This window comes from Osmia lignaria, chromosome 10, assembly GCF_051020975.1.
Source record: "Osmia lignaria lignaria isolate PbOS001 chromosome 10, iyOsmLign1, whole genome shotgun sequence".
Classification (NCBI taxonomy): domain Eukaryota; kingdom Metazoa; phylum Arthropoda; class Insecta; order Hymenoptera; family Megachilidae; genus Osmia; species Osmia lignaria.
The window spans coordinates 13,747,357-13,760,638 of NC_135041.1; the positions used below are offsets into that span (position 1 = coordinate 13,747,357).

Below are 13,282 nucleotides of genomic sequence, written 5' to 3' on the forward strand. Positions count from 1 at the left end.
TTACGCAACGCCACTTATTTATAAATACATTACCTGCTTCATCGATTTTACCAGCGTTCCTATCTTTCTCCTAGAGCTTTCCTGAAAATCTTCTATCAGCTAAATGTACTCGATGGTGATTGTAATTGTGGTTGCGATCGCAACTATCACACGATCGTGCGAGTAAAATAAAAGTAGGTACATATCTGCTACTTAGAAATATTGACACAACATTATATATTATTACATTATATTTCGAAAATTCTAAATACTGTTTTTATCAACACATTGTGACATCGTTTCGTTCAATAATTTATCAATTTATTGTTAATCTTTTGCAACAACTTCACTTTAAAATGCAATTGATATAAAAATAAATGATTATATGAAATTATTGTCTGATAAAAGAGGGATTAAAATAGAAATATTTAGATAGAAGAAAAAAATAAAACTCACCGAGATCAGAGAGCGAAACTTTCTCCAGGAATGGGTCTACCACTGGTAACTGAAAAAAAAAGAAGCAGAAAACACAAATTAATAATGATTCATTGTAAACGTTAAATAAACCATATTATAATTACACGTGCAATATATTGTTTATTGTTTTAAATTACTTTATAATGAGTAGGAGAAATGAAAAAAGTAGAAAAAGACAAGCAAACGTTTGCTCGAGCTTGTAGGTAATATCTCTTTTTTCTGTTTTTCATGAAACAGAAATATAATAATAAGTACCAACGCCTTCTTCAACAGAGATTTCGGACTGAACGGTTGCCTCTTCTTCACGTTCGTCGTAATTTTCGTGTACCAACTTGACAAGATACCAGACGAACTGCTACTATGAGTGACGCTTGGTCCTTTAGTGACACTTCCGGTCGGTTCACTGGTTTGTCGACGAAACACCATTTTCACATAAACGTTCAATTTCAATGACAATTTCGCGATGACTAATTCAAGAAAATCCTCCAAACATTTTTCAAACACGATTTCACTCACTTCACATTACAATTAGACTTTTTATTAACTAGACGACTTTCGAAATCATCATCAAGAAGAAGAAGAAGAAGAATTAATTTAACCAAGTCACTCATAGCATGATCGTGTACTTCGATTTGTTGTAGGAAAATAATTAAACATTGAAATTAAGAGGCAGCGTATGAAGCACATTTTAACAAACGTATTTTTTTCCTCGATCACGAAAGATAACTCGTATAGCAAGAATTTCCATGAAAGAAAATGTAACGTTTCCAGTTTACTGAAATTTTATTCTATTATAATTAAAAGGAAAAACATACCGTAGAAATAAAATCACGATATTATCAGGGCAAACATTGAAAGACGTTTTATCGTTAACGTTAATCGATTATAATTGTCGTTGATCGAACAATCATCAAACGATCATCGAGAAAGTAGAATAATACAATAGAATGACAATAAGACGAGAGCATTTCGATTGCCACCACTTTCTTGAATGCACTGTGCCTCCTCTTTGAGAAATGGACGATTGATTCGAGTAGCACAGATGCCACATTGGCATTGAACGTCGATCACTACTCGAGATGAATACCAATGAGTTACACTACCACTACACTTTTAAATAAGTAAATATTAAAGGCTGTACATAGGTAAAGAATTTTCTTTATGCTTCCATTTACGATGTAAATCGGTGTTTATAATATTTATCGAAAAAATGACGAAACTACGTAAGATAAGAACAAGAGACACAATCGTACAAGAAGACGACACAGCGCAACACGGTTTCTGTGAATCACCAATCACGCTAGAGACGCCTCCGTTTCTTCCCATGGATGTAGCTCTTTTTTCTTTCCTTTTCTTTTCTTTTCTTTTTTTTGTTTCTTCTTTTTTTCTGTTTTTGCGACGAGCACAACATCAGCAACCAACTTGCTCGTTCCGTGCCAAGAATAGTGATACCGCGTGGATAACCATACAAAATACACGTAACAAGCACAATAAACGAACGCATAATGAAACGAGACACGACAGGCGCCAACCATCATGAACGATCTGCTCATTTCACCAACGAGCTTTCCTCCTTGAAGATTTTTTCAATCTTTTCTCTTCCAACAGAAATACCTTTCAATGTTATAGTCGACTTGTTGATAGAAAATTGCTTAATTTATAATTTTGCGTTCCAAGATTATTTTGCTACCTATTTCTTAAGGAAACACTGAAGAAAGTGCATTTCTACGTAGTCAATAATTCTGCAACTATTAATATCATTCATTGAACGCGAACTTGGCGTGTCTTCAAAGAATCTACATGGCGCTAACTGAACAGAAAATAGATCGTCTTTATCGAATCTTTGCCTTTACCAAATCAAACAGGGAAATATTATAATTTCAACGGTACAGGAAAAGAAAATTATTTTGATAGAACAGAAAATGGATTCTGTATCTTTAGAATTGCTATCTTCCTGTGAGAAAAAAAAAAGGAAAAATGAACCAGAACCAAAATTCATCGTAAAAAGCAGCTGTTGATTTGACAACTGGGATTACGCGCTATCGCATCTTTGTTGAGTCGAAGCTTAAAAAAGGAGCAAAGAAATTGATTCTAAAAATATTACCTACACAGATAGTTTCTGGCGTTTATTCAATCGGCTACTAGCCACACAAGTCGATGAAACGGTTATAAATTATCAGAAACATCAGAGGTGTGCCTACCGACATGATCTTGAATCAACTCTCGTTGCAACGTATCTACATATTTCGAAATGTTCCAATATTTTCAAATTTCACGAGTGTAATTCAATTCAATAAATTGATTAACGCGATAATTTTTCTTCAAGAAACAAATCATTAATCAGATGTAGAACAGAAGAATATTGTACGAGCATTTTAGCTCTCGTTGTCTAATAACTGTCCACGTACACGAACACAAACAGAACGTACGACTCGAGTCTGGATTTAAACGGGACACCTACGCGAAAATTCCATCAATGTACTCCAAGTCGTGTAAATGACACGAGAATCGTTATCTGCAGACACGACGTTTTAACATCATTCACGTATCATTTCTATTTCCCGATAACAAAAGATCCTAAGAGAAATTTGTCTCATCTTTAATTAATTATACATATATCATAATATAATGATATCCTGAAATAGAAAAATTACCAAATGACACATAATTAATGACCGTATCGTTATGCAAAATTCCAGTCTGTACGAATGACCGATAATCTTATAATAGGAAAATTGATATCCGTCGAAATTTACATCAGCCGCGCCGCAAAGTAAAACGCTACTCGATGACACTGCTATTCTTACAACAGAAATCATCATCGACAATCTAATTATACTCGCGGGAGGAAAATGTTTACAAACCAGTCAGAGTAAATATTATCAGTGGCTCGAAGATAAACGGGCGGAAATTAATTAACGACGTAAAGAAACGTTACAAAGGTTATCGTAATCGAGCAATATAACTACGCGAATTACTCGTGTATGTTATTTTAACATATAAAAAATCAATTTTTTAAATTTTATAACATACGTAATAATAGAAGAGAGCTAAGAAATCGTGAAACACGTTACTTGTAATTGAATTTATAAACAATCGTAGCAATTTACTGGAGTAATTTAAATCCTTCAAACTCGAGTTTAATTAAGGAAACTCAGAAAAGTGTTAATCGTTTTACTAATCGCAAGTTTTCAGGATATAGAATTAATGACAAACTATTGTAGAAAAGAAACTTTTAGAATCTAATGGAAAATTCAATGAAAATTATCGTTATCTCTATCAGTCGCTAATATGTAAAATAATTTTCTCAATGTGTCTGTAGCAACAAGTGTTCTCTGTTCATTGGTAACGTACTGTTCGTCAAGGTCTTCGGAGAAACGTCATTCCCACCGGGCATCGATCCTACAAATTCAATTTACACTGACCTACCACACTATCCGCGTCTAACTTGTCGTCTTATCAGTCTCGTGACTGTGAACCTGAAGCAAACAGCAAATTGAATCTTGTAATTACAACCCTGGCACCTGATATAATCATCCTCAAACCGTCTAAAAAATTTCCCTGGTTAGAAAAGAACTATTTCTCGTCGGTATCACCTTCAACCACGATACACTGACTTAAATCACGCGCGAGGTAGTTTAACATGGTCGTTCAATCCTTTTCCATCACGTAATAAGGATACACGCTTCGATGAGAGATGAAAATTACGTTGAATATCAGATATGATTATTCAGATTTAGGTAGATGATTTATTGGCAGACAGCGAGACCGAGATCAGAACGGTTGCTCGCAGAGAACTGGATCGGTTTGCGAGCCGGCCTACTCTGCAACACGTTGTGTGCAGAACTTACAGCATGGCGCGTCGCGACGCATCAGCTTGTGTGCGCGTGATCCAACAAACATGTGATTTTACCATCTTTTCGTTTCTCTTCTTTTTCTAGTGAAAATTTCTTATTGAATTTTCTTCCGTCGATCGATTACTCTTATTCGTTCAGTCATCGATTTTTCCGTCAAATTTCGACGATCGGATGAGTAGGAACGAGTGAGAAATGTATTTCAAACGAATTTCGAAACGGAAAAGCAATTTAAATTGGAAATTTTACTATGCCATTTACGATTGCAGAACACCAACTTACGCGTACGGTTATCAAACGTACCGTTTTATCGTTCGAATAGCCACACTTGTACGGTTAGAGCTGATAAAAAATAGTTGCATCAAGTAGTAAAGGTAAGCTAAAAAAGAAAACGTCGGCTTGTTGCATTTATAATAGATTTGAATCGTTTAACAATAATTGGGATAGCGAAATAACGCGATATTTCGGCAAAGATTTTTTTAAATCTATCAAAATAATTATTTAAGCGTGAAACAGTTTACTATGTTTTGTATCCTTCGGATATATTTTCTGCAATCATTTGCAAACTTACACGTTATAGTTTGCGCGTTACAAGATCTATCCGTTATATTGTATTATTATATATATGTAAATTCTTGAAGAAGATCCAAGAAGGGAACTCAATTTTCATCGTACTGTTCTTGAATCGTTCCACAGCGGTTACATTTTAACTTTCAATAGAAACACGTCTATTTTTCAAGGTATCTTTTGTTGAAAAAAGAAATAAGCAATCATAGCCTCTGGTGAAATTGATAGAAAAGCTTCCTCTGTCAAAACGACGTGTCATTGGTGATTTACTAAATGGTCTTTATTTGAATTTCTTTTGTAGTTAAAAGGTTGAAAGAAAATTGAAATGGTCAATGCTACTGTCATTATCAGATTCTGTTCGAAAAACACGTGTAGAATTATATAAATCCATGCACGTGTCGCTCGAAACACAATGTATTAAAGAATCGGCAACATTTCTCAATTACTTTACTCAATATTTTTTTTTTAGATATCAACTTATTTACTAATAACGTATTCATTAGTCATATGTGATTACATTGATAAAATTAAAATGTAAGAATTTCTTCAAATGATCTTTTAACACTCAACCCTTTCACTTTGGTCATACAAGTATGAATACAAAATTACCGATAACAAAGAAATCTAACGTTGATAATATAGATAACATTTTACGGTATACCGACTGTTTTATGTACCTTCATCGAAAATACAAGTATTCGCCTTTACCGACCATAGTAATCCTACTTATCGACAGTCACAAGTTCCTCGATACAGTTAATTAACGAGAAAAACTAATTAACGATACACAGTCTTGTTCTTGAATACGTATTCCGTGACGGTACATAACAAGGTGCATGGAAAATGAACAAAAGAAAAAAAGAGTAACCTTGACCCATTTTGCGAGACGATGGAATAAACTGTAAAAAAGACACCCCCTGCTGCTGCTGCTGCTACTACTCCCCTTTTCGAAGCTGTTCGACCGAATATATCCCCTCTTCCTTTCCTTAACGTTTCGAGCTTTCATCATGACCTAGATTGTTCCCTCTGCCGTTCGGCGAATCGATATTTACAAACTGTACACATGCGATAAATCGTTACGATGAGAACAATTTGAGCAAAGGTAAACGTAAACAGTCTTATTTTGCAAAAGTAGAAGCTGTTAGATTGTGCAAATATATTGGAAACTTTTCTTCTTCAAGAAAAAGTAACAGAAAGGTATCGAAACATTTTTAAATGTTCACTGATTAATATGGGTTCATGTGAGTTCATATTTCTAATTCCTGAAATAAAGAGCCTTCAGGTTGATAAGTTCTTGATAACGATGGGCAATACACTGGCGATTAAAAAGGAAATTTCGTTGCTTCTAACATTTGATAATAATAACATTATTAGATTTAACAATAATAGATTTCAAAGTATGTTGACCTCTTAGCTTCTGTAAACTTGAGCAATTCACGATCATTTTTTTATGTTCAAGTAATCCTTCATTTTAATGACCAATTAGTACAAAGTATAAACATAATTTTTCCTTGTTTCGACTATGATTTTACCATCCTCCTAACAATTCCCCCTATCCCCCTATTATTTTACACAATTACATATGTATATATAATGAAAATGAATACTCACCCCTCTGGAATCCCTGAAGAGGATAGCAGCGTGCACAGGATCTAAGTAGGCATCTGAAGCTCTATGGGGGATCGCAGGTGTACCCAAAGAAAATCTCCTTGCACCAGGATCCAAAGAACTTCTTCTGAGAGCTCCTGTAATTTACAATTACACACCTTTGTTAATTGAAATTTCCATAAGGTTGAAATCAGCAAGAAATCGAGTGTCTGAATATAAAATAGCTGTTATTATTCCAATATGTGCACTTTCAAATATCAACAATGTTTGGACAGTAATTAAAGTTGATCAAAGTAGGCCACCATTCGAATCGGTAAACTTTTATCAACGTTATCAGGAATAAAATAATACATATAGGTATATTGTATACGCTCGTTATTTATTCTTTCGCCCGAATATACTCAATTTAATATCGATATTGAAAATAAAGTTGGAAAAAATCAAATCCTACAGCTTTATGGTAACACAACCACGTGCCAGAACGTGCTGAACGTTCTAGCCGCAAATGAAACGCGTTTATCTCGATGCACGTGTGTTTTGCAAAATAAACTTTTTCGCGCTGAAAATGTCGAGCAAGCGTGTTTAATTACCCACGTATACGTGTAAGTGTATGGGTACACGAAACCGGAATTCGTTCTCCAATTTCAGAAATAACTGGTCTCCTCCCTCTTGGATTTTCTTTCTGGTTAAATATCGTTAGATATACAAAAATGATGGCAATTTTTGAGGAAATGAAATCGAGAAAAGAAAACGTACTTCTTCGTTGTACGTATATTTCGAGTTGATATCGCTCGGATGATATTTCAACCCACGGCTAGTTAGCTGGCATGCTCGATCAATTCTACCTTGAATAGATTTACCGTTTTTCCGACCATTTTACCATTAAAATAGAACAACAAAAATGATAAAATACGTTTGAAAAGTATTTTTACAGAGAAAAAGGTTGCAATACAATTTAATTAACCTGAAATTCAGGAATAAGGGGAGCTCCTCTCTGAAACGAAATGAAATAGTAAGGTGCGAGGGGAGAGTGTAACTACGAAATTTTTTTTATTTATTTTTTCTTTTTTTTCTCTTCACGAAGGCCACTGGTGCACGTTTCATTCGCACGATTAAATTCGCTTTCTCAGCTTGAAACGTTACCCTGAGCTTACCAGCTTATCAACTCTATTTATTATATTTCGTTCTTACACTCCTCTTTATAAAATTCTCGTTAAGCAATAAAAATAGATAAATAACGATATAAATAAGCGAGATTTCAGTGTAAATGATTCACTGCAAAACTGATAGAATGATGAGGAAGAATGAAATGAACTAGCACACGTGTTTACCATATTCTTTCCTAAATTATCGCCATAATAATAATAATAAAAATCATTTAACAAGATTACAAATATTTTTCTCACATTGACTGCACGAATAATTGAACGAGTTTCGTGAAAAGAAAAATTTACGTTCAATCATGTGTGATAGCCGTGATTGCGCAAAATTTTTAATAATGTACATACTGATGCCACCTTAAACGATGACTAACGTTTTACGTATAAATATAATGATTTTTCTTGTTTGACCTTTCGAATGATTTCTTTCTGTCGAACATCTAACCGCGTCTCCGAAATAAAATTTAGAAAATCTCATCTTTTGACGATTAAGGTAACGTTAAAGATCCGCGGATAGACGAGAGAAATTGTGTGTATTAATTGTTGTCATTTAAAGAAGCAAGTTATTTTCGGCGACTAGTTTAATCGTGTCGACCTTGTATTACAAAGTCAAACGGACTCGAAGAAACTGCGTCAACGGACGCGAATCGTTGCAGCTGCACATACGTATGTACATTTGAAACTCGGAAAACGAACACGTTCCCTTCGAAGGATATACATATACATACTTGTAATTAAAATAAAATCAAATGAAATTTTAACAAATTTTTCAAATATTCCACGATATACTTACTTACATAGGTGCGATATGATTGAATTGAATTTTATTTAATTAAATTCGTTGTTCTACTCACCTATTTCACATCAATTAATAAAGCTTTAATTAATGTTTTTATTACAAAACGTCTGCTTATTATTAGTTAGAAGGAAGACAATGAAAAATTTCGAAAGATAGAATATTCGACCGTTGACTAGCTATTTTATGTTATATTATGTATATTAAATATGACTGTATTAAGAGTTTGCATTAAAGAAGATGAAAATAACCTTATTATTTTCTGGCTACGATGTACTACAATTATACGCAAGATTTAAGAGGGAAAGGAGAAGATCGCGTAGGATGTAACTAACGATAAGTACTGTATGTCGACGTTTGGCAAAACTTGCAGAATCTATAATGAGCCATCATGTAGTAAAGCACTTGGTAAAAGCGGAATAGCAATGTGATCGGGTCAAGGTGATCAGCTCAATGTTTCAATGGAAAGTGAACTTCACGGAGGTGGTGAGCTTGCAAAACGTGAAATTTTATATAAAATCGTTCGGTAACAATCAACACGGAAAATAGAAACGTGCCGTACGATTACATCCTTCCTGATGGAAACAATCATGAGAATTTCTATTTCTACTACGAGAGACGACGCGTTAACAACAATCAATTTGACGTGTCAAAACATCAGGAGCCTGAAGACGACGCGGGCCTTTTTGGTTTGGTGTCAAAACAAATTGCACAACTAAATGATCGTGAGTGTGGTAGGAAAATGTAGTCAAGAAATTTGCCAACGTAGCATTTGCCAATAAATAGGTGAATAAGTAATTGAATAAATAGGTAAACAGATAAATAGATCTGGTACGATACAATATTTAAATATTGAGAAATCGCTAACCTACTTAATTTGCGATAAATCAAGTATCTGTTATAAAAAGTGATAATAAAAAGTACTAGGTTCGTTTGGACAATATTCTTTGGATCATTCCAAAGTGGACTAGATGGAAGATTGGAATTGAAATTTTCGAGAAATAGGTTCAATCGAACGCAGCCGAGGAAGCTTGATGAAACATTGGTACGTCTGTTACCTTGCCTGAGTATACTTTCGTAGATTCTGTAGGTTGTCTCGCAATCGGCATCTCTTAAACTCGGATGTCTAGCACCACCATCCAAACTTTGACTTCTATTACGAAAATCTTCTTCCTTCTTCCGGGGTGGATCCTGGCATTCGCTTTGTCTTCTTATATGACCCAATCGTCTCCCAAAATGTCTTATCATCTCTTGAATGCTGTAATGGTGGTGGTGTTGATGATGATGTTTCTCCTGATCACCGGTAGGACTAGGCGAGGTGGGTGACGCTCTGCCGCTATTCGTTTGGTGCATCTGATGTATGTGTTGAAGAGGATGATGATGATGATGATTCGTCTGATGCGTGTAATGACTGTTCCCGTGGATCGTGTGATACACCGAATGATTGTTTGCACCGTGGTAGAGGGAGGAACTATGATTCGAAGAACTGGATCCATGAGAGGAACCGTAAGACGTGGAAGAACCGTAAGAGTAAGTCGAGCTAACTGAACCACGCGATATCCGTTTCTGTATGTGTTTCTGGCTTAATAATTCTTGTAAAATCTTCGTGTTCTGTTGTCTAGTTGTATCCGATGCGGATAAACTTTTCTCTTCCTGATTAGGCTGGGCGACACCGGTTCTTGCGTCGCCATTATGGGATCCATGGTGCGACAATAGATGGTTTATACCGTGCATCTTGCTAGACGAGCTATTTCCTCTCTTCTGAGGAACGTTTAAGCTATCTGTTCGATTTTTCAAATCGTATGCGTCCCTTGACTCGCACGTATCCAGTGGAGCTGTAAAACATGACAAAGAATCTGTTAGTAATATTAAAACGGTATCGTTCGCATCAATTCGATTATCATACTTCCACGTAGGTAAACCTAGCTACACGTATACCGTAATATTAAATAATAACAAGCGTTAATAATCATACAATTCGCTGGTGAACCTACTGGAAATTTATATTACCAGCTTCCAAAGCTTACTGCTGACGCAAATTCTATCGAAATGCTTCCCTAGATCGCAAAGAGGAAAACAGAATTACACATTTGTAAGATTTCTGTTAAAAATAGACACTTTGCTTTTATCAATATTTTCTATGAAAATTGAGACTGTTCATCGCTAGATTTATATACGAATAAAACGATGAATTAATTGTTGGCAAGATGAACGACAAGTTTTGTAAACATCAACTTTGTGATATAACTACGTAGTGAATAGGTAATTTTATGCGCGCATCTGGCAGGATCGCAAAATTACCAACAACTTGGATCGATCTTTGGTAAATAATCAAGTTACATAATTACATGTTTAACAGTTTAAACAAGCGAAGTCGTTTAATCAGACAGAAAAAATGAATTTCAACACATTCTCTATCATAAATTTCCTCCTCGTGCCGAGTTATATTTTTCTCAATTATGCACGCGATATCGCGTAATCCAACTTTTAGCGATCAAAGAATGTGTTAAACTTATTTGTCTATTCCTAATTAGTAATTACGATAATTACGATACGTAGGATGGTATCACGATTAAGAAGAAGAAAAAAAAATAACAAACAAGACGTAGGTGACGAGTAAAAAAATTCACTGCTTAACGACTTATTATGACACTACGATTGAAATACCGAGCACATCCTCGAGCGAGGGTTAAATTAGAATTCAGGAGGAAACGTTTAGCGCACGCGACTGATTGTGAGATTGGAGGAAGTAGTCAGAAGCAGCAACTATTAAGTTGCTTCTACGAGTACGATTCCAACAGCAAATCTTTTCTATTGTTACGAACAAACGTAACATCGTATAAAATCGTTAGGTTGAAAAAAAAATATCGTCGAGTTAAAATTATTCAGATTTTGCTTAATAATGCAACTAAAATGTTAACTTGAATTTCGAACATCCTATAGATAAATAAATGTCAAATACGTTAACAGAATGTATCGAATAATTAAAATAAATCGGATCGGATACTGCGATCGATTGACAAATTGAAGCATAGCGTGAACCAAATTCTTCCCTATTACCGTCTTTTTTTCCCTGGTTAAACAATTATTATAATATTTCCTGGATCTTGAAATTAGTTGTATATCGGGAAATTTGCCGATTTTGACAACGTGGTCGCCGATGTGGCAAATTTCGGGGTCGTCAGAGGGAAACTGGGTCGTATCGATTGGACTGTCTCTCTCCCCGTTCTAGAGAAGTGCATACGCTCAAAGGAATTATTATACAGTGCTCCTAGTCTTTCCCTTCCTTCTCTTCCTTCCCTTTCTTTTGTTGCAAGCACGAGATGGAGGGAAAAATTGGTAGCGAGTCCAAGTGAAGAAACTTGGTCGCAACAATAACGAAAGTAACCGAGGCCTTTCTAGACTTTCTGATCTTTACTTGCCACGATATTACTTTTATCTTATTCCGAGCCAATGTTTCCTTCATAGATGATCAAACTTTTTGTCTTTCTCAAGATTTTTTTTTACTAGTCAGTTATTTTTACCAAGTGCGTCAACAATTACATACTATGAATAATTTCATTATGAAATTAGGGAACGATCTATCGTTACTATTACTACGTTTTTACATTTATGATTACAATTTACAACTGCTTTCTATACCGCAAAACTAAATGTAGAACATTCTTCCCGAATGTTTCCCCTGTTCGATCGATGCGATACGATGCAATGCGAGGTATGTACTCCACTTTCGGCGCAATTCGACGCAATTTCGATAAGGTTTAAAGGTCCATAAAGAGGCGATAAACCCGAAGAATAATTATTTCGAAAATCAAGGTTATTCGCGAGGGAAACTAAGATTTTCCATTAAATCAAATCGCTTCAGAAATACACGGAGCATTGAGAAATGAATCAAGTTATGCAACATGGTGCAAGTACAAAACACATTTAAGAACACGAAAGTAACTCTAAACATAATATTATACATTCATTTATTTACATATATTATTATGTAAGCTACCTTCTTTCAAACACTTTTCAATATACTTCCAATATATTTATTTCCTCAGTTTGCCGCGCAATTTGACGAACAACCTGACCTTTAAAATGTCGAACATAATCTGATTATGGTTATACTATTAACGAGGCAGAGCAAACAAGTCCCTTTTAGACGTGCTGAACAACACCGATGCAACAGCATTGAATTTAATCTATCTGCCGATCGATATTTTCTCGCAAAATTAATAGAAATGAAATTATACCTGGCTATCTCGTTTTTCAACTAATTAGTCTGATAATATGGTGATACCAGAATTTAAGAAATCAATTATTTACAATCTAAGAATCATTGGTCTTTCGCTTAATTTACATTACATATATAATATTATTTTAGCCAGGTAAACTGTTTAAAGTTTCAAGATGCCAGTAACTGTATGAATACCGATTACATAAACCTGTATTGACGAGAAGATAAACAGGAAACTGATACCGACCGACCTTACGCGCGTTGATTTAACACTCGTCCACTTTTGTCTCCTATTTATTTGTCGGTGCATTTCAACAGTACCTACCTACCTATCTAAGTACTGTTGATTCGTGGTGTAGAAACATTTGGAAAGTTGCAGTTGCACTAATTGTTGTGCGCAAAGTATTAGGATGAGTCAATCGTAATCCAGATCTGGGTGGCAAATATTTTTTAACAAAAGAAATTCTGTACACTGAAAAATCGTACGAGGGATAATATATAATTTGAAAATAAAATAAAATCTTTTGTTTCCCTGGCACGGTTACCATTTTAACTGCATACAAGGTGGTCATCTTTTTAACGAATGCATATACATTTCGGACGAAGCTTGAGAAAA

General features: G+C 34.9%; 1 protein-coding gene across 5 annotated transcripts in view; it reads right to left on the minus strand.

Annotated features, from left to right (window-relative positions):
- SNF4Agamma (SNF4/AMP-activated protein kinase gamma subunit) overlaps positions 1-13,282 on the minus strand; it is a 53,653-nt gene that overhangs the window by 10,832 nt on the left and 29,539 nt on the right. For 4 of the 5 annotated variants that reach the window (XM_034340126.2, XM_034340127.2, XM_034340125.2 and 1 more), the window contains exons 8-10: positions 9,500-10,276; positions 6,489-6,622; positions 436-484 (exon numbers count right to left, since the gene is read on the minus strand). In XM_034340126.2, the coding sequence (XP_034196017.2) occupies positions 436-484; positions 6,489-6,622; positions 9,500-10,276 (960 nt within the window). The remainder of the gene's footprint in view (positions 1-435; positions 485-6,488; positions 6,623-9,499; positions 10,277-13,282) is intronic. The other variant, XM_034340129.2, reaches the window with a different exon arrangement.